Raw genomic sequence first — 26,706 nt, forward strand, 5'->3', positions numbered from 1 at the left:
CTTTTTAGCTGCACAAGCTCACTTTTACCTAAATAGCTTGATGAGGCTCAAATGCCTCATGCTAGCATCTTGTTCAGTGGTGTGTCAAATGCAGAGAGCAGAAGAGGCTGAGATGCCACCTCAAGCACACGGGCACCCAAACAGCATCAAGGATTTGACTGAAGCAGATATGCCCAGGTAATTATGGCTGGCGATCCATGCCCCCTTCCTCTCTGCCCCTTGCCGAGTTAAGACATCCTGCCCCAGGTTGCGTGTGCAGGGGATGGTCCCCGCAGCTGTTACCCAACTTTTGGGACAACGGGCACTTCCAGTGCCAGGTCTGCATGCTCAGGAGGTTGTCTTCTGCCTCTTGTCACAGGCAAACCTCTCCACTAACGGGGACGGTCCGGGTCCCCTAACCAGCACCTGCCTTATGTTGGCTGCTTGCTTGCAGTCATGGGCGCATTTTGGTGCGTGTGATGGACCATTGGTGATTTCAGTCGGTGCCTCCCGAGAGACACAAAGCTGCTGATGCTAACTGGTGCCTTTAGAAAGCCAGCCATCTCCAAATGGCTAATTGTTACACTAACTGCTGACAGCTCGAAATATTTGCTTTCTATTTGGGTTCACTGCCCTGAGATCATTCATCATCCCCCGGAGAGATGAAAACGATCGCATTCAGCCCTTTAATGTTGCAGATATACAATATTTATAAACGTAGTGGGCATGACGGGGCGATACTGCGCTTCCTTAAAAAAATAAGAAGCCGCAAACCACCCAACAAGCCCAAAGCCCCCGGGGAGCCGCGGGGAGCCGCCGAGGAGCCGCTGCGGGGCCGGGACGCGGGGGCCTGGGCGGAGGGGCGGGCCGTGCCGTGCCGTGCCGTGCCGTGCCGTGCCGGTGCCACCCCCCGTCTGTCCCCGCCCCACGCCGGTTTGGGCCCGTCCCTCCCGGCGGCGGGGCCGCCTGCGCCGCTGTGCCATGCGAGGCTTTAAACGGCAGGTGCGGGGGAGGGAGGCAGACGTGCAACCGGCGGCTGCGGCGGCCCGGCGGTAGCGGCGGGCGGTCGCCTTTCGGCTCAGCGGGAGCCGCGGCGGAGTGGAGCATGTCGGTGGCGACCGGGGGCAGCGAGGCGGCGGCGGCGGCAGCGGGAGGCGGCGGCGGGAACCGCGTTTTCTTCCAGAGCCCCCGCGGCGGGAGCGCCGGCGGCGGCTCCTCCGGCGGCTCCTCCCGGGAGGACGCGGTGTCGGCGGCGGCGGCGGTGGTGCAGGTTCAGCAGCAGCGGCGGCAGCAGCAGGGGAAAGTGACGGTGAAATACGATCGGAAGGAGCTGCGGAAGCGGCTGGTGCTGGAGGAGTGGATCGTGGAGCAGCTGGGGCAGCTCTACGGCTGCGAGGTACGGGGACGGGGTGGCGGGTGACGCTGCCTCCCTCGCCCCCGGCATCCTCCTCCCGCCCCGAGTCGCGTTTCGGCTGCGGGCAAGGGGGAGCTGTCACCGCCACCTCCAAATGACATTCCCGGCCCGACGCCCCCTCCCTGCCGCCGCCCCGCCGCGGGGAAGGTGTCCCCCGTCCCGCAGAAAGGGTGTCCCCCCGCCCCGTCCCCAGCCCCCGAGGTGAATGGGAGGGGACCGCCCTTTGGGGACAGGCGGCGGATGCCACGGAGCGGCCCCTCTCCTTATGGGGGGGTGGGCCGGCGGCAGTGTCAGGTCCGGGGGTGCCGGCTGTGCCCCCCGGGGCGCTGTTCGGCCGGGAGCCGCTGTCCCTGCAGCCCCCCCGTCCCCGGGCAGGGTGGGCCGGGGCGCGGAGGCGCCTTCCCCCGGTTCGGGGTGGGGGTGTCGGTCCCCGTTAGGGGCGAGCTGGCCGTGCGGCGGGGCGCCCGCCGGGCCGCGGGGGAGAGCGGTGTGACGCTGGGGCGGGGGGAGGAGGAGGGGGCTGTGGGGAGGCGGCTGTTGTGGAGGAGGGACTCCGGCGCGGGGACGGTCCCCGCTAGACCGTGGTTTTGTATTACCTCGGCCTCCAGGAGCGCGGTAGATAGCAGCCAGGAGATTTCAGTAAGCGGTTAGAAGATCATTAGGATAAGAATCGAAAATACTGGGGAATGGGGGGGGGGGGGTTTGTATCTAATTTGTAGGTATCAAACCTTTTTTTTCTGTTAATCTGTGCAAAAAGTGAGTGTTGCTGGAATGTATTTTCTTCTGTAGTGGTCAGGTGAACAGAAGGATTTTTCAGTGTTGTACAGACTGACTGTTATCTTCCATATAGAGATGACAATGTTGTAAGTGAAGAAGGTACCAGTACTTTGCTTTGTCAAAGCTTCGTTAGAAATATAGACTTTCTAGTCCTCAAGGGTATCCTACCTCTGGGCCACCCTGAGTATTTACTGTTATAAAGGATCAAAAATGTTAATTCTAAACTGAGGTTTGCACATACTTTTCCCATCAGTGGCCTAACTCACTTTTATTAGAGACTTCTGAAGTGAGATTTGTTGAAGCCAATTGTGAGTTTTGCAGCTAGCATCGCAGGAGCCAACATCGCACCCCAGGGCTCCCGGACATTCAGGAGCTAGGGAGGCAAGAGCCTGACAGTAACTGAGGTGTGGATGTGAGGGCCTAAATAACCAGGCCTGAATATCTAGCACCTACTTAAGACAAATGTTTAAAGAAACTTCCTTTCATCTCAAAACCAGTTTATCAGCAAATTTGTCAGAAGGACTTGCCCTCATAAAAAATGTGCATGTGACAAGGTAAACCTCCTTAACTCTTCGCATCCGTGAACTAAGGGAAGGAGAGGTGTAAATGGAAAAGTTGTTACTCTCTGTCTTGGTGTGACTTGCCTCTCCAGCCTCATAATTTGTTAGGCCACATAGCCTGTAGGCTCCAAGGATTTCTTGGAGGTCAGAAGTACTTGTAACTGTTTGTGTGACCTGATGATTTTGTGTCTGCATGAGCTGATAATGTAGTTAGTAGCTGGCCTACTGGGTCTGTTGCCTCTGGTTTGATTCTCGTTGTTCAAAAACACCAGGCCTGTTTGTGTTTTTGACATACAGGCGTAGTTGCTCTGTATGTAAGAAAGGATGTAATACATGGGCCCAAACCCAAGGTCCAGAGGAATTATTGCTGCTTTTTGCAGTATTCAAATAGCGGGCTTGCTGGAGGGAAAAAAATATCTTTCATTGTTTTCCTTCTTGTGGTTTTACCTCTGACTGAAATAGACTGCATTAGAAGGAGGACTGCCCATTAAGGTGGGGACCATATATGGCTGCATAAAAAGAACTGTTTTGACAATTCAGTTTCTAGGGTAACTTTTAGGGTAAAAAAAAAAATGGTTTGACACAACAGATGAAAATGTTTTTAGCTTTGAAGATCGAGGGCAAAATATTTAATTCTTCTGCTCTTCTTTGCTGTTACACATGAACTCTATCCCATGTCAGCACAGATGACAGTAGTGAAAAGGTCAAGCACTTAATATGCTATCAGAATAAAGTGGAAGATGCACGATGAGTGTAGTGATTAAAGACAATAGCGATTTAACGCAAGATGCTTTGCTTGAATCTGCTTGAATTACTTTTAGGCTTACAGATGTAGTGCTCAGGCTGGAACTTAATCACCTATGCAGACAGTTAATAACCTTGTCTGAAGGCAGGTTACGGGGGTTGGGAATTGCTTGCTTTAACTTCTATGGAACATCTATCGTAGCTCCTTGATGCAATGATACTTAAGGTCTGAAACAACCCGAAATCTTCCCGAATGTCAGAAATAGCCATCGAATTGCTGATGCTGGAAGTGCTAACCAGTGTCAGTGTTTCGTCTCTATTCTGATTGGGAGCTCTGTTTCTAAGGGGCAGTGCACTCTGTTCCTGGGAAGAGCAGAAATAAGCAAGTAGAGGGTGCTTGCGGCGTGCTGCACTGAAAGTCTGCAAGAAGACCTGGGTGTCTCTTTGTGGGATTGTATAAATGTAGTGCCTGCCTAGTTCTTGTGGTTTAACCCAGCAGACAGCCAAACACCACACAGCTGCTTGCTCACTACCCTTCCCCCCCAACCAGTGGAATCGGGGGGGAGAATCAGAAAAAAAAAAAAAGAAAAATTCATGGGTTGAGATAAAAAAACATTTTTCTAGGACAGGGAAGGAAGAGAAAATAATAAAAATAATGATAAAATAATATACAAAACAAGTGATGCGCAATGCAGTTGTTCACCACCTGCTGACTGATGCCCAGCCCATTCCCGAGCAGCAATTGCCACCCTCCACCCAACTCCCCCAGTTTATATACTGAGCATGACGCATGGAATACCCCTTTGGACAGTTTGGATCAGCTGTCCTGGCTCTGCTCCCTCCCATCATCTTGTGCGCCTCCTCACTAGCAGAGCATGGGAAGCTGAAAAGTCTTTGACTTAGTAGAAGCATTACTTAGCAACAACTAAAAACATCATTGTGTTATCAACATTATTCTCATACTAAACCCAAAGCACAACACCATACCAGCTACTAGGAATAAAATTAACTCTGTCCCAACTGAAACCAGGACAACACTGTTTTCCATTTAAATAAAGTTTTCTATTAAATTATGCTGAGATTTGTCAGTAAGTGAGCACTTGCAGAAAGACTCCCGTTATTCAAAGCTAAACATATATTCATAGTCTCTCAAGTACTTGCAAGTTAAGTCAGCTAAAAGCTTGTTTTGGCTTGGTGACAAAGTTTAGGAGATGAGATTGGGAAATAAGGAGGCAGCTTTGTTTGTGTTCTTTCTAGTGGATCTTGTCTTTAGCAGTACAGTTTTAGTTTTAAAAATTGGATGCCAAGTAGGATAATGGAGTTGAGGGGAAGTGGTTTAGAAAGAGCTCCTTGAGACTATTTTTAATGCTGACCACGGATCCATGATACAAAGATCAGCTTTAGAAAGGTTACTTCCACATGATGCAGACTGTAGGGATAAAAAACTGATCTGAATGGTAAAGGTTTACCAAGGTAGAAAAACTTTAGTAGGACCTGGGACTCTTAAACAGGATTTGTTTGGCACCAGAACCCATCAGGCTAATGCAGTCAGGTCAAGTGCCTCAGTTGAGCATCAGTCTGACTGCTCCTGGAGCTGCTTCATTAAAAAAAATAAAATTTTATAACCTGCTTGTATTGGTTTTTATGAATGCTGAAGCTGAGGTTGTGGTCACAGATTAGTATATTGAAAATGCAGTATCTTAACTGCAGGACTTGAACTGATTTCAGTGTTGACCTTTACTAGGTATCTTGTTTCTCAACATAGTTTCTCCACAGATGTTTCATGGTTTGGGCTAAATCCATTATTGGTTAAGAATTGCTAAATAATGCTGCACAGAACAACTTACATCATCATTATTGATTCCCTAATGGTTTGCAACTTATAGTTCGTCATGAAAGTGATGACAATCTAGTTTTCCAGATGTATGATCTACATTGTGTGCACCTGCCAAACTTGTACAACTTCATATGTGGTGGAAAAAAAAAAAGGCCACTGGATTTGTCCCCAGAAACCATGCAACTTTCCAGGCAAATTACTGTGCTCAGGGGTCCTGTCTACCCATAATTACAACATTTGCTATAAATGGCAGAATGCTGATGGAATAAGCGCATTGAGGGCACACAGATTTTGCACAGCATTAGTAAAAAATGAAGAAAGATTTTGCTTGGGCTGTGGGTTTGTTGCTGAATGTTTTGTTTTGTTGTTTTTTTTTTTTTAATGTAGAGACATGCATGTACAGATCAAATGAACCCTTAGATTTTGCATTTTAAAAGTTGAATACAAGACTTACCTTCTAATATGAGATATTGATGAGCTTATTTGGATAGTCAACTATTCTATTAGAGTATAACTAATCATGTATGCAAATCAGTGCTCGGCAAAGAATATGATGTTAGTCCGGAAGTAACAGGGAATTATGTCCAGGCTTACCCCTTTTCCATTGCAAGGCAAAATACCCTGGAATTCTGTTTAAAAATTCAATGTACAAGAAAATGTAACTGAAAGAGCTGCCCATAAAAGCCCCTCAAGCATTTTCTTTAAGAGTACAAAGCCATGCCAGACTGACAATTGTCATATGTAGGATTCTCTTTCACTTCCTGATATGGGTACTGCAATGATAAGAATGGCATGAAGCTCTGACATGGATAAGGGATTTCACGTTGGCAGGGCCAATCTGTGGCCATTAGTTTAAAAAAAAAAAATAAAATTGGCGGGGTATGGGAAGGAAGGGAGCAATTTAAGTTGGTCCTGCCTGGAATGAGTTGGGTGCTCCGTGACTGCAGTGTTGGAGAACCCTCTTTTTTTGCTGTCTTACTGAAGCTGATGGGATATGCTAACAGTGACAGCTTCTCACTAATATAGCATCAGAGAGTCTGTTGGTCTGTACACACTTCAGTTTGACCTGATTGGCGCTAGACAGGAGACAAGAGGAATGCCCTTATCTAGGCTGGAGAGCTAGGTCTCAAAAGTAAGAACTTCCTAGCCCTCCCTTTCACAGAATCACAAAACGGTGGGGGTTGGAAGGGACCTTTGGAGATCATCTAGTCCAACCCCCTGCCAAAGCAGGTTCACCTAGAGCAGGTTGGACAGGAACGCATCCAGGCGGGTTTTTAATATCTCCGGAGAAGGAGGCTCTACAACCTCTTTGGGTGGCCTGTTCCAGTGCTCTGTCACCCTCAAAGTAAAGAAGGTTTTCCTCTTGTTGAGGTGGAACTTCCTGTGTTCCAGTTTGTGCCTGTTGGCCCTTGCTGCACAACTGTGCTGGCTGTGGTGGTAAAGGTAGTGACAAGGTGGAAAAAGTGGACTGAGGGTTGTGAGGAAGCTCTGAACAAATAAGCTGCCTTGACTGTATTTTCAAAATATTTTCTCAATACTGAATCCAGTTGCAGACTGATGGGCACTGATGGTACACCAAGAGCAGTGCCGTGTATGTTGAATAACTATATGCTGTACAAGGTATCGGTTCCTCTGTGCTTTTGCATCCAATCAGGCACGTCTTGTGATTTGATGGACTTGGTTGCAGCTGCTTCTCTCCCTACTATTCAGAACTATATGGGGCACTGACCTTAATGCACAGTATGGACCACCTTGTCTAGCCCACACGCTCATGGGTCAGTGGCTCTGCACGCCCTGCAGATCTTTGTGTGAGGCGGTTGCCATGGTTACCAGTGATCTGTTTTGCTCTGGGTTTGGAAGAACGCAGAATAAAATGGTGCAAGGACTTCAGTGCCAAACACTTCCTGCACACCCCCAAACATCCCGTCCTTTCTGAAAAAGCCTGGTCAGCATGCTGTGAAGGCATCAGGTATCATCAGGTACTACTTATTCCTTAGGCTATGGTAAGGTAATATTTGAAATTCATTATTTGTTTCTCAGAAGGATGTTTGGTAAGGAAGTCCACTGAATAAAACACTACAGACACCAACTTTTGCTGACTGCGTGACTCTTTGAGTAGACTTCCTCTAACTTGGACGAAGATCTCACAAATGGTGATAGCGTGTGGATTCCTTTCTAAATGGATCAAAGGTGGAAAGAGACTGAGAGTGGTCTGAGAATTAGTGTGTCACTCCTTAAAAGGATGCAAGTCAGTAGGAAGTGTAACAAAGGATTTCTTTAGGAAATCGAGTATTACAGACTAGATGCATTGCAGTAAAGTACTTGGAGGCCTATCAAATTGCTTAGAAATGTATTTGGGTTATTTCTTTTGGACAACTATTACTGATGTCAGATCTCTATGTTGTACGGCATGAACTTTAGAGCACTCTTGATTGCAGGGGTGCTGCTCAATATACCCATATCAGTTGAAGGGTTGCTGTGATCAGAGACCTACAAAGAACACAGACAACACTGGTGTAGCTAAGGCTTCCTATATCATGTAGCAACCAAAGAAAGGCATTTCAGTCCCACGAGTAGAAAATAGGAAGCCCAAAATGACCTATAACATGCATGTTGCTATAAAACAACCCTTGTAAAATGCATGTTGCTGCTTTCAGAGAAGAAGTGGGGTTAAGTACCTGTGAAGGTGCCAAGCACCTGATGGCGATGAGGCTAGAGCCTTTTGTCTCTAAATGCACTGCTTAAACTCTGATCTTAGGTTCTGAAGACCTTAATCTAGTAGGAAATGTACCACCATTCTACTACTTTCCTCCTTTTTAAATGCAAAATTTGCACTACATCTCAAAGGAGTTCAAGAAAATAATTTTTCTGTTACTTGAGCTTTGTATAGTCTGGATGTCATTTCTGCACTCTTCGTGGTTCATGGTTTTATCTTAAGTAGCAACAATATTCTTGTCTTCTAAATTAGAAGCTTTGCAACATGAATCTTCATCTTCCATCAGCTATTCCATGGCAAATATTTTGTCCTTTCCCTCTCCGTTCAAGATTCAACTGGTCTCTTTGCTGAAGTGGTAGGTGTGGTTGTTTTATAACAAGGCAAAGAAATAACTGATTGCTTACATCACTTAATTTTTTATAATTGTACTTCTTATAAACAGTAGCTTTCAACCGTTGTGGCTACAAAGTCTCCTCTGCCTTTAGGCAAATTGCTTTATGTAGAGTCAGTGCTTGGTTACTCAGGATAGCAAGGGTGAGGAGGGGGTGGAAGGGAGAAATGGAGAGAGAAAAAAGTGGATTAAAAAATAATAACCGTAAACTATGCTGCAAATCATGCAGTGAACATCCAGCTGAAGGGACAAGAGGGGATCATTAATCTACCCCTTTGACTCCAGTTCATCACACAAACTCATCTACATTGCTTTTGGACTTGAGTCTAGCTTGGATGTGTCTGTGCTTGTAGGACAGTTAAACTGCAACAGGCATGATCTATCCACAGATAGCTGAGGGCTGGTTATGTTGTGCTTATGTTGTGTTATGTTGAAGACACCGGGCTGACTTGTGCACTGCCGGTCCCTTGTCCCCCTGTATTCTGACAGGGTAAGTCAGAGTGGGGTCTCTCTCTTTATTCTCATAGCTTTGCATTAGCTGATCTAAACTATGGATCCTATGTAAGCAAATGCCCGAAACAAAAATAACCCTGTTTAAATGAGGAAAAGTGTGTATTTCATGGCACATCTGCCTCCTCTTAAAAGGCATGGGGGAATGTTTCTAAATAGGTGTTGTATCTAAATAAAAAGATGCTCTACTTGAAGTAAGACTTCATTTCACAAGTAGTGTGATAGTTTAGTCTTGTGATAACCCTGAACTAATTCTCTGTTGACCCATGTTTGCATTCTTGTAGCTCTCCCATTGGATTAGCTTATGTCCAGCCACTTAAAAGGGCCCCAGGTCCAACCAAAACCACCTGAACAATTTTGTAGTGCATACTACGGTATATGTGTGTGAAGCAGCTCTCTACGAGTACAAGAGATGCTGATGAAAAAAGTATGCTATCCTGTCTCTAACCTGATTCAGTCTGAATTATGATCCCTGTGTCTCTTGTCACCACAGGTGATAGAGCAGCAGCAGCAATATCAATCCATTCTTCCAGCAGCCTTGTGTCTTGCCTGCAGTATAAGAAAGCTAAATTCTCATTTTCCCCTTCCCTTTTTATTTGCCTTCTCTCCATCTAACTCCAGAAACTTCTATTTGACAGCACAAATTGAGTAGGTTAGACATGGCCATCCATCTGTGTCACTGCAAATTTTGGCTGCCTGTCGTAAAACATTGGCAGTTTCTTTTGCTGTCCCCTCATGTGACACATGGAATTATGGAAGTCAAGACTTCTAGAAAAGTTATTAATGTTGTAGAAGGGTGAGGGAAGGATAAAATCTTAATTGTATGCAGTCCATACAGCAGCAGTATGACTCTGTTTCAAAGGTAGAATAAATTTAGCCTGCTAAAGATCTTCTTGGAAGAAGGAATCATTTGGGCAGAGGTACACACTGAAGCAAACCAAATCTTCTTTGAAGTGATAAGTATTTAATTCTGAGGATCACATTTGAATAGCAGAACTGTTGCCTTTTTTTTTTTCCTCCCCTAGGGAGCATGATATCAATTCTAGGAACCAGTTCAACATGGTATCTTAAACTATTTTTGGGGAACACGCAGATCACAGCCCCAGAAGGCATCTTGTATCTTTTTAATCCACGTGGTAGTTATCAATAGTGCAGATCTAGTGGATCTGAACCTAGAGAAAAATCATAACACGTATTGTAGGTCTTTAATTATTAGAGTGCTGATAGCTTAATTAATTCAGTGTAATACTGTTCTGCATGCGGAGCAAAGCTAGTACAAAAGATAGCATTAGTTTAAAATGGCGTAATGGTAAGTCAGTAGATGGCCAGCTTGTGCAGTGGTGGCTGAGGAGAGTTCACCATTCGGAGTGTTCTGCCAACAATGGGATCACACACGTTGGTCCTGTGTATTGGACTTCATAAATGCAAATAATGGCACAATCAATGCCTAATGAAAATCCTCTTACCAGACCGTCTTAATAGGATTACTTTCCAGAACACGGAATTGGGAAGGATCTCCTAGGTCACAGGGTCTGCTTTCTCATTTGCAGAAAAGCTCTTTGCATTTGATATCACTTTTTAATGGAGTGACTCAGTTATATGATGTTTCTTTCCACATTATTTCATTGATTTAAATATACTTTTTAGGCACTAGGCTCTTTCCCACCCGGTTCATAAAACATAGACGTAGACAAAAGGGCTTGGGGTGGGCTTGCCTAGACTTTCACTCTGTGTTGAAGTTTAAATAGACTGTAAATGCACTTTACTCTCTGCCCTTACTCTGGTCATCATTAGGCTCAAGTGAAGACCACAGTAGAGGGACAGAAGTATCAAGGCAGTGATTCTGCTGTAGGTCACTTACTACCTTGTAACAAAATCTATCTTTTGAGTAGATGCCTGCAGACTCTGGGAGAAATGTGCTCACTAATATTTCATGGAATTAATTTAGCAGTACTTGGAAAATATATGATGTTAGCTGTTCAAGTTCATAACTTATTTTAGCACTTGAATGATAACTTCTTTGAAGTAGATATCTAAATTAACTCTAGCGCGGTACAAATGATTTGATCTACTTTAGGTGATTGATATGTAACATTTTGACACATTTACTTTAAACACAAAGCATGCCTTGAGCTTTTACGATTGGTTGCTTTATATTTTAAAAGGTAGTACTTGAAACATGTATTGAATTTTTTTTGGTCAGAAAATAAGTCCGGATGTTCTGGAATGAATTCTTGTGTCTTTTTGGTTATGCTGGTAGTAATTATGCCATTTTAAGCTTACTGTCTAACTCTGTATTCCTGTTTCAGGTGCACTGAGACAAAACTGCTTAGTCTTCTAAGAAATTTAACAAAACTCCCTAAACTTGGATTATGGTTGAATTCTTACTCTTAATATTGAAAACTGAATGGTCTCTGAGTGCAGAAACTAATATGGGGAGGAGCGCTGGTGGGAACTAGCTCACTGGCAGCCAGAAGCATTTCAGCTCTTACTTAAGCTGTCGCTGTGGTACTAGTTTACTAGTCTGCTTAGCTGAAGATATAATCAACTTGCTTATAAGTATCCCGCTGCTATTTGTTTATCAAGACCAAACTCTTACACCGAAGGTTTGCTTTAGAGTCTTGAAGAAATTCTGATAGCCAAAGAATGCATTTTTATGACGAAGCAAGATATTGATCCTTCACTTCATAATATGCAGGCTCTCTTGTCTCTGGTTGCCTGCAACGGAGCCTTCCAGGACTCTACCTCTGTGATAGCAAACACCTAAACCACTTCTCCCCTTTGTCTTCTTTTTCAGGAGGTCTCTGAACACTTTTTCATGTTTGTTTTTTTTTTAAAGTTTATATCCATTTCACCTTAAAATATGTAATGACTACATTTGATATTAGAATCATTAGCTCGTACTCTGGGTTAGTAGTTTGCAGTGCATTGGATGTAGCAAGTGGAATGAGGTAGGACTGTGTGCCAACATAAATTTTTCGTAGTATGACAGTGAATAGAAGCATTGGAATCAAACAGGGGTCCCATACAATCTTTAGCTCCCTTCCCCCAGGTTTTGTTGTCCTCAGTGGATAGTCATAGCAGATTACCCCACTTCCTAGATCTGAAGCTGTTTGGCAAATTCATTTTAAAGATCCCTCAGGCAGTCTTCTATCTTTCACAGTCTGGGGACTTGCCTGGGGAGTGAAGTGGTGCCTCTGGCACCTGGGAAAGAGGAGTGTCTGCTTTAAAGCGTGTTAGAACTCCTGCTGATATTTCTTGACACCAGTGGACCAGAGCCAAAATGCATTGACTGCAGTCCCTGGCCTGCCTGCTGCTCAAAATTAGCATCTTGGGGGAGGGAGAGGTCTAGCAGTCATCACTGTGCAGAGCACACGGCTGTACCCAGGCACCACTTGAAGAAATTATTTGCTACAAACTATGGACTCTCCAGATCTTACAGACTAATTTTCTTCAACAAGAAGATTGCAATGCTCCTAGATTCTACAGGATGCAAGAGCACTTGTTTTGGTACCACTGAACAAAACATTCCTTCCCCCCCCCACCCCCGCCATCTCCCATGTCAAATCTGACAGGACCTAATACTTCTGACTAAAGAAATATTGGCATTAGAAAACTCTGTTATTCCAACCAACAACTCCTTAATCACCTGGTAAGACAAAAATACAGTGAGAAGACCATGAGTGTGTCAGACACTTGAGGTACCCACACTGTATGACTCTTATTGCACAAGTCAATTTACACACAGCTGCTCAGCATAAAGGAAATCAATACTGGAGACTAACAGATTATTTTTATGGAGCTGCTGAAGCAGAGGTGAGGAGAGCTGTTTAGAGGCCTCATTATCTTATATGCTCTTTCCTTGTGTTCTTTCAAGTGTTCTGATGGAGTAATTAATCCTTGAAGTGCCCCAAGAGGCGAACCCACTTAATTGCACTGCTGTTTAGCCTAAATTCCCAGAGTGCAGAGGACCTGGTGTTTATCCTGTTTAGTTGAAATGTTTTCTTAAAGTATATTCCTTGGGTCTTTTTCACCTCCACTCCTAAAAGAAACCAATCAATATGTCATATTTGACCTAGCATGGAATGGTCCTAGTTGTCAGGGGTCACACTAGGAGAATGTGATATCACAGTGGTGTGAGTGAAGGAGAAAACTGATGAATCTCAGGACTCCTCTGAAGTGCTAGGTCAGCACTTAGGAATCTTAAGCTAGAGCTGTATGAGTTTTATTCCTTTCTGAAAGGGAAATAGATCTCTCCAGAGGCTAGAAAGTCAGTTCCAAGCATGGTATGCGCTTTCCAAGTAAAGCCGTATCAGCATGGAAGTGCAAGGATGAAGTGTGGTAACCTACAACTGTAGAAAATGACCTGTGTGTTCCTCCTGTGTCGTCCATCTGTGAAACTCGGAGCACACTCAAACTTTGCTTCCACATAGTGCAGCTTGTTTCTCACAAGCACTTATTTTCTTAGACAAAGAAGTCTTTTCTACAGCTTCTCTGGTTCCCCATTGCCCTCCATGTGGTGGAACACCCCAGTATGGGCTTAGCTGTTGTCAAACTATTGCATTTTTCGCAGGTGCAGAACTATGTACAAATTGCAGGAAAGCAGTCATCTGGGCTTCTGTTATTTGCAGTTAGAGAGTGACCTGCTACTGTGAGTCAGGCAGAGGTAGGGATGTCCTGTGACTGCTATGTAGAAAGTCATTCCACTGGTGTAATCCTCAAAGTACCACCATTTAGAAAGCTCCTGATGGCTTAACTTCACGTGCCTCTCGAGGATGACTGTGTGATCTAGCGCACAACGTGTATTTGCTAATGCCAAACTATTTCTGCCCTGTGTGAAAGTGGATGATGACAAAAACCCATGATGTGTTCTCCCTATCTGCTTTGGAGTGTTTTGTTTAACAGAAGTGACAACCAAGCATAGACTTAGCATGTCCTATTTTTATATTGAGAACACAAAGCATTTGCTTTGGAGACAGCACTTGATTTTTAACAAATGTTTTGCTGAAATTGTATCCATGTCATGGGTATGGTTAGGAAATGCTGAATGCTTCTCTCTTCCTCTACTCAGTGTAGTTTCTGATCAATGCCTCTTCTTCATTTAGCAATTTCACACTCTAGTGATTCCTTTAGACTTGTGTAGAGATGCACAAATTAGACAACAACTCTTTAACCAGCATGTTATGGATATTTTAGGATAAGCTGAAGTTGTTTTGACAGTTCAGTTATGAAAACAGTAAAATACCAGTGTTAGTACTAAAGAAGGCTAAATGAAGGCTAAACCTTACTGTGACTGGATGTCAGTTCCTCTTCTATGTGTACTAATGACAAGGCAGTTGCAGAGTGCAAGATTCTTTACTTTCTCTACATAATGAGCAGAGGTGTGTGGTTTTTTTTTTAAATTAACCTTATGGCTGAATGGAATGCCTGATGTGCTGTATTATTACTGACAGTTCTTTGGGAAACAAGTATTTTGGTGTTCTAAAATTTTTCCTGTAATCACATGTTCCCACCAATTGACTTTATTTTGTGTTGTGATAAAGACGATAGAGAGCTGCAGCCATTGTAACAGGGGATTGACTTTTATTACTGAAGTTGTGGACACGATGAGCTGTAGAGTTCTCAGACTTCAGAATCTCATGGCATTTGGTCTTGTATTTCTTATGGTGCTTGTTTTCCATCATTTAGTAGCAATGACATGAATCCCAGACAACTTGCTGCTCCACCTTGTGTCTTGCCCACACCTCCACCTGCTGGCTACATCCCTGCTTTTACTGCCTGTGGCTCTAAGGTAATTTACCCTCTTAAGATGCATACCACAAGGACACATCTTCTGCCTTGAGAACTGCTCTGAAATTTAAGTGCTTGAGAATGGAGTGGTTAGGAACTCTTTTTTGGAACCCTTTTCCTAGAAAGTGCAAAAGCTGCAATTGTTGACATGGCTCTGAGGAGATGAGGATTTTCCCACTCTTCGTCTACCCATTTCCCCACTGCCAGCAAGTTCTGTGCTGCCCTAAACACCATGTATTTGATTAGTGGAGAACAAATACTCCTCTCCTCTAGAGCTTGTTTCTGTCAATCTCTGTAATAGGCGGTAGAAGGATATCTACTGCCTCTGAACCAATGGCAAGCGTTAGGTTATCAGGGCCAGGTAGGAAGATATTGGAGAAGCAAAGGAGAAAATGGAAAGCTGGATGGACCTGGAGAGGCAGAAGCAAGGTAGGGATAGTAGAATACATATACAAAGCCTATGGCAGGCTGCCTGCCTTGTGTCTGTTTTTCCATGTTATTTCTTTCACTAGTGGGTACTTCTGATCCAGGTATGTGGGTATATGTCTCCTTGCTTAAGCTCTGCTGGCTTGCTTCTAGCAGCAGGAGTATGGGCAGTAGAAGGTGCCAATTTGATAAATGTAAGTAATTATGCAGTAGCCTGCTCTCTTCCTTTGCCTCCCAGTCGCTGATTCAGCTTGTCCACTTCTGTCTTTCTCTTCTTCATTAGACTTTGAAGACTCACAGAAATATTCACAGTAGTGGAGGAAAGAACTTCAGAAGTCAGGGGTTTTAGGGACAATGAGATTGGTAGTAGCTATGTTGTAAGTCATCTTCTTTTGCTCTAGAGGCTGCTTTTGGGTACTGGGATTTTGTATTTTAGGAAAACTTGTTTAAATAGTGTTTAAAGCAATGCCAGTATTGGAGAGTCCACTGGAAATGGATTAGAGGGAGAAGTAATATGATCACTATCAACACCTACTGATGTTTCCACATTGAAGCGAGGTCTGTACATTTAGCTCTGACGGCAAATGATGTACACAAATGCTTCTAAAAAGTTTGTCCATTGTTTTGTAACTTGTGCATCAGATCGATCTGGGCAAATGCCTTCCAGTACGCTTGTGCAGTTGTCACTTCACTCCAAGCCTATCACTAATGGGTGAATTGGTCTTTGTAAATGGCTTTTCCTCAGACTTTTCAGGGCTGACAGGTGTTCAGTAAGATAAGTTGTTGACAGCCATAAGGAGTGTCTCATGGAACAGGAACCACCAGGTCCAAATGTCTGAGGTACAGGCTATAGCAAAAATGAAATAATAGACAGTTTTGAGCTGGTTTTCTGCACTCTGTGCCTCTTAGAGGCATGTAATGAGGCAAATTTTTAATAGAGGCAGTTATCCACTCACCAAGCCCAGCTTAACACTTATTTAATTTTAGTACTCCAGCTATGGTACAGTTAGTGTTAGAAAATGATGGTCTTTCAACATTAGTTTCAAAGTGACCTATTCACCCTGTCACATTGTGGCATCTGCTGTTATTCGGGACTAGCACTATTTTCTCATCCTTTTGACTTTTTTTTTTAATCTTTACAAAAAGGCAAAACCTGAACTATACATGCAATTATTTCCACAGTGCTGAACAGGAGCACTGGGGACATGCTTCTGAAACACTGCAGCAGACAGGCTGGCTATGCCTTGAAAAAGCAGGTTTCTTCCCTTCTGATTTTCACAGCTGCAGTGTTAAGCATAAAAGCAGTGAAGTTAGAGTATGTCTGACTCTATCCTCCCACACAGGCTTGTTTTTCATATCGACTCCATCCTGTACGATTGTTTCTTTTAGCAGTCAACCAGATTTCTGATTATTTCTTTTTTTTTTTTTTTGCTTTTCAAGTGATCAGTTGGCAAATCAACATGAAGAATGCTGTATTAAGCTGTATTAACCCTAGCCTGGGACTTTCTTGCCCTGCAAGACAAAAACACACAGACAAGGCAAAAAGAAGGGAAGCCATCCGTGAGTTTGCAAAGACCGGCTTGCAGAGGAGCTGGATACAGAGCAGTTGGCTTCAGCTCTGCTCCAGATGGGGAGTCTTTGCTTGCTGTAGGGTAAGGAGAAGGGGAAGAATAAGAGCAAGCAGAGGGTGTGTGTTACAGAAGGGGAATTAATATATGCAAAGACATGCCTGTTTGGCATTACTCTGACTTAGTGCTTGAGACGCTGCAGGAAATGAGACATGGAGTGGAAGCAGGGGGAAAAGGAGCGTGATCTCTTCTCTCTCCTAACTTATAATCCCTCCCCTCTCAAACCTTGTATTGCTTGGTGCAGAGCAGCAGCCATGCTGAAGTTGACTTCTGGTCCAAGCGTGGCTGCAGAGCAGTGGTACTGCTGACAAGGCTGGCGGGCAGTGAAGGAAGGAGAGAAAACCTGAGCACCTGTGGAGAAAGGAGCAAGGGTAGCCTCAGCAGCCCTGCTGCTGGCTCCCCGGTGTAGGCGGGAGGCATTCCGTGCTTGAGCTCAGCTGGGGTTGCCTCTGCCGCTGGCTGCAAAAAGAGTATTTGGTGAGAGATCTTGCTTTTCACCAGCCATTTTATGCAGTTGTCTTATCGTGCTGTGCGGGGCCTGTGGGGGCTCAGGTGTGGTTGTGCAGGGAGTTCATACTGCAGCAGATTGCCTGGGCCGGGCAGCCCCAGCCCGGGCATCGGGCACCTCGTTGGGGACGGGCTGAGGCCAGGCCGGGGATGTGGGCCTGGCTCGGTGGGGCCCATGGCCGGGCAGGGCTGTGGGGAGCTGGAGACTGTCCCTGCTGTGGCGTTGCTGGGTTGGGGACTGAGGTGGGGTCCTGGGCCATGGGGGAGTCCCGGCGGGCCGGGCAGGGACAGTCAGGGCTGGCGATGCCCCCAGGGCCCTGACACTCGAGTTGACTGTGTCTTCTGGGACTGGCTTGACTGTGAGCAGAGCTCGCTTTAGGATACATTCTTATAAATGCCTTTAGTCCTGGGTGTTTCTTAAGGCTGTCAGGGCAAATGTGGGAAGTTTGGCCTTGCGGGGAGAGCTCCAGGTCTGGAAAACAGGCTGTGATGTGGGGTGTGAGGTGTGTTAACGTGTGCCTCGCAGACTGAGCATTTGAAGATGTCAGTGCAGACCCTGCTGTGTTATCTTAACCAGAGCAGCTGTATGGACCCTGACGAGAGGCTGTGTGTTGCACCATCAATTTAGTTTTTATGTGAAGACTAGTTTTTTTTGAAGCGCTTCTGTTCAGCCATGAAACCCATTTAAATGTCAATTTCTGGAACAATGTTTCTTACTGTAATTTCCTCATACCGCAAGTTTGATAAGCTGAAAGATTCTGCTTGCCACAGCCTCTCAGTGCTGAGGCTGAAATAGCCGTACAAGGCAGAGCAGGGGAAGGGAAGGGAGAGGCGGGGGCAGGCTAGGCCCAGAGCCCATGAATGCTGTGTGCCCTGTTGGGGAATGGGGGCTGGCTGGAGGTGTTAAAAGGAGGAAAGATGGTAAGAGCCCGAGTACTATTTCTGATCCAGTATTCTTCCAGAAGTCAGCCATGCAACCCCCTCCTATCACTTTGTCATGGAAGTGCAGTGGCAGATAACACACGATAAAAGGAAGTACAGAAGCTGATGACTTCTGGGTGTATCTTCATAAAATTCGGAGTGTTGCCTGACTGCAAAGATTTCTGCAAAGATTTATGTAGGTAAGGGAAGAAGGACTAAAGTCATTGGTTAATAGTTTCTTTCCAGCAATGTAAGCCAGTCTTGGCTGCTGCTGTGTTAATGGTGCCTTAAAGAAAACTCAGCAGGCTAATGGCAGCTTTGAAAACAGGAACTTACCCTCCTCCATCCAGTTCATCTCCAAAGAGATGAACATTTCCAATCCTAATGATCCATTTAACTGCTAGCATTAAACACACATCTCAAGAAAAATTATATGCATTTAAAAAGGAAGAAGCCTGTTAGTGTAACACTGAAGCTGTGTGATTAAGGACGGTCAAGCAACTGGAAGACAGATTTTTAAAACTGAGGTTAGTTTTAATTTGACTCCTACTCACAGAATTTTATTCTTCCCATTTCCCAGGTAAATATTTACGTTGCTTTAATTCTGAAGCACAGTCAGTCTCAAGTGCTCAAAGGTTAATGAACAAAGCTTCAGAACTACGGGCTAGCTAAGTATTTCCTCCACGTCAGAGACGGGAACAATCACTTTATGGCTTGCCCAATGTCACACACGTTCTTCATGGTAAGATCCTACAGTAAGGTTGTTGGACTCATTCATCTAGTTTAATTGCAGGACTACCTTCATTTGCTATCTGTAATTCCTGTTTCCTAGATGTGGAGCTCCTCATTCTGTGAGAACACACTTCCTTGTGAATCGTAAACTTCTGCAAGTCCTGGATAGCAGTCTTGTAGCGTACAAATGAGTTTGGTGTTCAGTTGGCATGTTTCTTCTGTGTGCAAGATAGCCTTGCATGTAAAACACAGCCAGATGCGGAGCAGGTGGACTAACTTGGGCTCGCAGGCCAGGTGGACATGTAAACTGAATGCATCACTGTGTACCTAGGCACTTCAGTCCCATATGTCCGTTGCTAGGACTGCCGGTGTCTTATTCCCATACATTTTTTTGCTGCAGTAAACCGAGCTGTTCTTTATTTCACAGTGAATTGTGGGAACTTGTCTGTCCTTGAGGCATGTTTTGAGGGGGAAGGGACGAAGATATTGTGGGAAAGTATCAAATGACAGAAATGGCTGTAGGGCTGTAATCAAAGGGCTGTAATCATCAAAAGGTGGAAGAGTACCAGCCCACAAGTAAGCAGCAGTGGGGCTTTTGCCTGGAGCTCTGAGTAGGCCAGGGCGGCTGGGAGTGGAGCACCGAATACATGGTGGACTACTTGTGTGGGTAGGAGCTCATTAGGAGCAGTGCATGAGTAAAGGCCAAAGCTGACTTGCTGTAAAACAAAGTGTTAAAATAAGCCACAGTAGTTTCTTATGAATAAAGAAAAGTCAGACAAGACAGATACCTTTGCCTTGGCTGCTAAGGCAATGTGAAGATGCTTTGATGTAAAGTTTTGGCCCAGTGCTCAAAACAAGTCTTATCACCTGAGCCAGATTGCCAGGTTGAACTTGTGTATAGCATAAGCCACTGAGCTGCACTTACCAAGGGATGAGTAATTTTTAACTGCAATTTTAGTTTACCTTCACTTGTTCCTCCGTATATTTGGCATCTTCCTTGTAGATTGGAAGCTCAACCAGCTGTTATTTCTCCTTTGGCTCTATCTGAAGCATTTCTGTATTTAACATGAACATTCCCTATTTGAGTTCATACATCCTGGATTCCCTTCAATTATAAAAAGTAGGTTTTTTTCCCCTCTGTGTGTACTTTTTGTTTATTTGTTAAGTACCTTACGTGGTGGTGTTCTTAAAAATTAACCTGCTTCCCTTACTGTCTTTGTGTAAGTAGTCATCCAGAGCTATATCTGAAACTACAGCAGGAAATGAGTTCTGGTCTGCATAGAAACAAGGTGAAATTTATGTCCTAATTTTTCCTAATTAAGTACATAATTGTTTAATCCCTTTGGATTAGAAAATGGCATTGCAAGTTTGTATTTGGTTTTGAATATTTTTGTGTTACAAAGTGTCGTATGACTTGGCTTGTCTTTATTCAGTGGTAGATGCCAAAGGCATTGTATGAAGGATGTTCAGTATTTTTAAAGTGGAATACACATAAGAGTACTCTTGGCACAGCTCATCTCCTGCTTGCAGCTGTAGGTAATGGGGATTTTAAACAAAGGAATAATTGAATATGCTTGATTTTAGTGAGTGACAGTGGATCCTGCCACCTTCTCTTAACTCTCTATTCCATAGGGTAGTTCTATTTCATGATCATAAAATGCTCCCTGGATGCCTGTATTCTGCTGTGCTGAAATGACCTGACAATGGCTGCTGCATCTGTTCCATATTCCAGCTTTTTAACCTGTGAACTCTTGTTATGGAAGGTAGCACTGCTTATTATGAATGTAGGATTTATTCGGGTCCTGACTTCTGTGCCTGGCACCATGTGTGCAGAACTGGACCCTTTGCGCCTTATTCAAGTTGCCTGCCTGTGGGAGGAATATGGCTACAGTGTCCTTTACACGTACCTTCTATGAGCTGTGAAGATGGGTTTGAGAGTTGCTCCATCTTCTCTCTTCCGAACCATCTGGGTTTGGAAGAATTTGAGGAGGATTAAAAGTAGCTATTTGTTAGCTTTGGGCAATAATGAGGAAGTGGGGTCCTCAAAGAGTGTCCAGATGTAGTTACTTTAGAAATGTCTCAACATTTTTCTCATCTTTATTTTCAAAAAACAGTTCTCTCTCCACCAATCCTTTATGTTGTCTTTGAGCTAGCAGATAGAGACCTCTTAAATGTCCCAAGCAGTCTAAGGCCCCTGACGCAGGAAGGAGTCAGACATTTCTTAAGCTGCTGCTCTGACAGAAGTTCAGTAAACAGGGGCGTGCAGGTGTAGAAAGTGCAGTTGCTGCTGTTCCTGGAGGAATATGTAATGTCTAACCACATGCTCATTCTGGAGACATCCTTAAAGTGGTGAGCTGGACTTTAAACTCTGCATTCACTGTCCATTTGAATGACTAAGAAGGCTAGCACCAAGTGAAGTCCAGTGGAAAGGAGCTGATGATACCACCTTGTGCTGACTGGTATGACCCTGTGCCAGCCAATACCTCTTCTGAGATGGGTTGAGAATGCTTTGACTTGAGTTTGCTGGAGCAAAACTTGCCTTTGGAGGTTGCATATGTGTGCAGCCTAGCTCCCCTTAGTCGGAGGAAAAAGTCTGTCCAGGAGCTTGGATTCAGGCCAATTACTGCATGAGAAAATTCTCACACTGCTCCTGTATTTTGGCATGCTCCCTCTCCCTGACCAGCTCTTGGAAAAGCACTAGTGTTTCTTTAGCATTTGAGGGTGTCAGACTACTCATCCAAACTTTTAATTTGAAATGGAGTATTCTGTTTATTAGCTGTAGCCTGAAGTGATTTTCAAAATCCACCTGTCACTTTGATTATGCTGAATGTTTCCTTGTTTTGTTTCCTTGTTCATTGATAAGAGAAAATATTAAAGAAATGTGCATACCTTGCAGCTTGTGGCTAATGTGGTATGCTAACATGTTTTTAGAATGCCTAAAAAGAGAGCTTTAAAGAAATCTGGTAATATTAGGTTGAACAAAGAGCAATTGCATGCAATCGTGATGCCACATGGGGAGTCCTCTAAAGCTCAGGCTTACGATTTGGGGGGAAAAAAGAAGGCTTTGGGGCTACCTGAGCACTGATTCACCACTACCAATTTTAAGAGGGTCCTCTTCCACTGCATAAAGTATTCTGAGATGCTGCTACAAGGTACTTAAAAGCTTAACAAGATTAGGTTTTTTTTATGGGCATAAATACTTTTTTCCAATCTTGGAACAGCTTGCTGAACCCATTCGAATACAAATCCTGAAAGCTGCTTCTCTGGCCAATATTAGTTTAGACTGCCACTAGAACAGGGTTGGCTGTATTTTAAAGACACTGGGTGTATTTGTTTCCATTATTAAGCTAAAATGGCAATCCAAAAGTGTTTGGCAGAAAATCCATGTGTATGTGTGTCATCTTCTGCGCTAACTCTTGTAACACTACCTTGAAATTGGCTGGAGGGATAATGATATCATAGCATGATGATAACTGTAGGATTTAGCTGCCCATTTTCACAGAACTTAAAGATCCTATGAATGTCTTCACTTAAGGGAAGACTTTCATCCCATGAATATCCTCGTAGTGAATCCACACAGGTAAGCTGTTGCAGAATCATAGCATGGTTTGGGTTGGAAGGGACATTAAAGATCATCTAGTTCCAACCCCCCTGCCATAGGCAGGGACACCTCCCACTAGACCAAGTTACTCAAAGCCCCATCCAGCTTAGCCTTGAACGTCTCCAGGGATGGGGCATTCACAACTTCTCTGGGCAACCTGTTCCAGTGTCTCACCACACTCACCGTAAAGAATTTCTTCCTGAAATCCGATCTAAATCGCTCCTCTTTCAGTTCAAAACCGCTACCCCTCATCCTATCCCAACAGTCCCTGATAAAGAGTCTCTCCCTGTCTTTCCTGCAGGCCCCCTTTAGGTACTGGAAGGCTGCTATAAGGTCTGCCCAGAGCCTTGTCTTCTCCAGGCTGAACAACCCCAACTCTCTCAGCCTGCCTTCATAGAAGTGTTCCACCCCTCTAATCATCTCCATGGCCCTCCTCTGGACTAGTTATGACAGGTCTGTGCCCTTCCTATGTTGGGGGCCCCAGGGCTGGATGCAGTACTCTTAAGTGGGGTCTCATAAGAGTGGAGTAGAGGGACAGAATCACCTCCCTTGACCTGCTGGCCATGCTGCTTTTGTTGCAGCCCAGGATGCAGTTGGCCACCTGGGCTGCGAGTGCCCACTGCTGGCTGAAAACTATTGATGACTGAAATCTTTTAAAGCAGAGAAACGATAGAAATATAAGACAGGAGCAGCATGGAGCTGCTTCTCTTTATGTGTGTTTTTTTTTTTTTCTTCCCAGGGAGGGAAAGGGAGTGCCTGACTTTGATCTTATTCCCTTCCTTCCACCTGCTTCTGCGTGCACATTCATGCATTTTCATGTCTGAAGACTTGATTATCGTCTCTGGTGTTCCTGAAATATCTTCTGTTTGAGAAAATCTGTAGGTGGAAATAGAAACAGACCTGTGATAATCTGGAGGAGCAAAGATTATAGGAGCCTTCCTCATGAACTTGTTTGTGTCCAGGCTGATCTCTACAAGGGCCTCAAATGTTACACTTTGGATGTTCGTAAGAAAAATAACCAGTTAAAAATAATTTGATTGTTTTTTTAATACAGTATCATACTTGAATTCAAATTTCCTTTTGAATTGGCTGTTCTGTATTAAACAGACTAGCACAAACCTGGTACTTTAAAGATGTAGAGGAGTGCTTCTGGATTCCTCTTGATGGCATCAGTTCTGTACTGTGACTGTGAGATCAGTCTCAATGGGACTTCTGGTTTTTGTCCCTAGAATGGAAATAGGCTGCGGCAGGTATTTGGTTTGTATTCAGGTTTCAGAAGCATGCGTCATTTGAGAAGGAGCTTCACTGAAGGCCTTTATTTTGGATTCCTTGGAGTTAGTACCTTATCTGTGCCCTATGGGATAATGAGGTTGTGTTCCTGACATGAACTTCGTTGCCACACAAAAACTCTGGATTTGAATCTACATGCTAAGTACAGTGTGTCAGTGAGAACACTGCTGTCCTTTACATAGAATCATAGAGTATCTGGTTGGAAGGGACCTCGAGGATCATCTGGTCCAACCTTTCCTGGCAAAAACACAATCTAGACAAGACGGCCCAGCACCCTGTCCAGCTGAACCTTAAATGTCCCATGTTGGGGAATCCACCACTTCCCTAGGGAGAGTGTTCCAGTGGCTGATTGTTCTCATTGTGAAAAATTTCCTTCTTGTGTGCAATCAGAATCTCCCCAGGAGTAACTTGTACCCATTCTCTCTTGTCTTTTCCATGTGATTCCTTGTAAAAAGGAAGTCTCCATTTTCTTTGTAGCTATCCTTTAAATACCGGAACATGGTTATAAGGTCTCCCCTAAGCCTTCTTTTCTCAAGGCTGAACAAACGTAATTCTCTCAGCCTTTCCTCATATGGCAGGCTTCTCAGTCCTTTGATCATGTTTATGTCCCTTCTCTGGACCCTTTCTAGCCTATCCACATCTTTTTTTGTATAGTGGGCACCAAAAATGAACACAGCGTTCCAGGTGTGGCCTGACAAGAGCTGAGTAGACTTGGATAATGACTTTGCATCGTATACCACTTTATTTTAAGTTGTATTGGTTAACTGCTTGAAACTTTCTTCTCCTGTATTTCCAATCCTGTCTTTGATTTCAAAGGTGGAGTAGTGTGAGAAGAATTCAAAATAGTCATCTCTTTGACTAAGGTGTATTAATGAGAAAAAGCTAAACGATGTTTAAGAACTGGAGGTGAAAGGATGCTCAGATTGTGTTACTTCCTTTTCTTGGTATCTGGAAATAGAAAATAATTTTCTACAGAAAAGACTACTGCTCTATATTGAGTAAATTTAATTAAAAGCTGTTCAAGTTAAATGTTTAACTTGAGGCAGGCTAGGGTTTGTTTGGGGCTTTTTTGGCAGTGAAACAACATTTGTTGGGTGGTCAGAGTACCCAGCTGGTAATGCCCATCTATAAAACTTCTGATGTGTTTCATTTGATCTGGTAGTAAAAAGTTTAGTCTTAAAATACAGTGTAACAGATGGAAAAACTAAATGGCATTAATTGTAATTTGTAACATGTCTCTTTTGGCGAAGCAGTATGAGTAACACAATTAGCCAGACTTTAAGACAGTCTGTCCTTAGTCTCAAGTCCTGACTCAACCTTTACCAAGGTACAGTGGTTAACTTTATCAAGATCTGAAGAAGGGCGTTGGCTCCAGCTGTCCTGGACTAGGATAATGCTGTATGTTGCCTTCAGCATCAAAAACAGTAGCAGTGAACTTCATCTATTTCCGTAACAGGAGGATACAGGTCTTCCATGCATGTATGAGAGATACCATTAGTAAGATTCATCTGCTGTGAGACAGACCTCTATGCTATAATTGCTTGATGCTACCTTTGTAGTCTCCTGTTGTTTACTGTAGTTGGATGGTAGATGTGGAAAGTCAGGTGAGAGAAATCCCAACTTGTGAGTCCTGGACCTTGGTATAAAACAATGTAACTTTTGTAGCTTTGCTTTAAAACGTTGCTCAACACAAATGATTTTGATCAGATAAAGGTCTCATTCAGGAAGATGGCTGCTTTTGAGTTAGGTGTGACTGTTTACATACCAAGCAGCTTCATGTGCGTGAATTTTGGTTGTCCTGTGTTCAATGTGTTTGAAAGCAGGGAAGATGAAGGAAGGAGAAAGCTAACCTCCAGGTTCTTCCAATACGCAAGATAGTGGAAGGAAAGTGAAACTCACAGGAATGAGTAACTGAAGTGTGAATCCAGATGAATTCTTTGAGTGGTTCCTTGAAAGTCTGCCAGAGGCTAAAAACTAGCCAATGTTGTCCATAAGGAGACAGCCTCAGATGATGCTTGCTCAAGCTGGTCTGCATCCTTGCTGTGAATATATTGTATTGGTTGAGTTCAAGACTTAGGAATTTTGAGCCCATATTACACAAATAATGAGATAATTTAGGCAAGCAACTTTGATCTGTCTCTTGACTTCTTAAATTTCTCTTGCCAGCAGCTTTTGAATGATGCAAGTGAACTTAGATTAAAATGATTTTGATGTCTGTTGCAGAAGCTTTTGCTAGGCCAGGCAACTAAGATTAGAGCCCTACTGTGATAGGCACTTATTTGCAAACACAAATGAGAGATAATACTGCCTGAAAAATGTGGTGCTGAGGTGATGGTGACTGTAATGCACCCAAGTGAGCTGGTATAGGATCCATCCAAAAGCTGTTGGTAGTCTAAAGCTGTCATCTGAGGTGGCTGGCCTCAAAGTAGCATGCTAAAGATGAGGGCTGTTTTGAACCCTGAAAAGGTCCTGGGTGGCAGAAGGTTATTTAAGGTTTTGAACGTTGTGCTTGTGAACACAAAGGTGGCTTTCTAGAAGGACACTTCAAGAACTTGCCTTTCATGAGCTTACAGAGATGGGGGTGTCAGCTCATTGGACACCCTCTCAAGACTCTAGTAAAGTTCACAGTTTGTCTGTTAAGGGACTCTTTCAGTTACTGTAAATACAAATGTTAAAATGCAGTAAGAAGTGGCATCATCAAACTGACTTCTAACTGTAGTATTTTTTGAGACACTATTCCATGTGTTCTGGGGCCTGAAAGACTTGTTTAAGCTTCTAGACCCTCCTCATGGGGGTTTACAGAGAACTGGGCTCAAAACTTTTAAATCCTAAGCAAACTTTAGCTACTCTAGCTAGATTTAGTGCTAAAGCAGAAGGCATGTC

General features: G+C 44.0%; 1 protein-coding gene across 1 annotated transcript in view; it reads left to right on the plus strand.

Annotated features, from left to right (window-relative positions):
• The first annotated feature begins 917 nt into the window (after positions 1–917).
• Positions 918–26,706, plus strand: part of PPP1R14C (protein phosphatase 1 regulatory inhibitor subunit 14C) — a 55,029-nt gene continuing 29,240 nt past the window's right edge. The window contains exon 1 of the mRNA XM_074580398.1: positions 918–1,375. Within this exon, the coding sequence (XP_074436499.1) occupies positions 1,085–1,375 (291 nt within the window). The 5' untranslated portion in view covers positions 918–1,084. The remainder of the gene's footprint in view (positions 1,376–26,706) is intronic.

The sequence above is a fragment of the Larus michahellis genome, chromosome 3 (genome assembly GCF_964199755.1).
Source record: "Larus michahellis chromosome 3, bLarMic1.1, whole genome shotgun sequence".
Lineage (NCBI taxonomy): Eukaryota > Metazoa > Chordata > Aves > Charadriiformes > Laridae > Larus > Larus michahellis.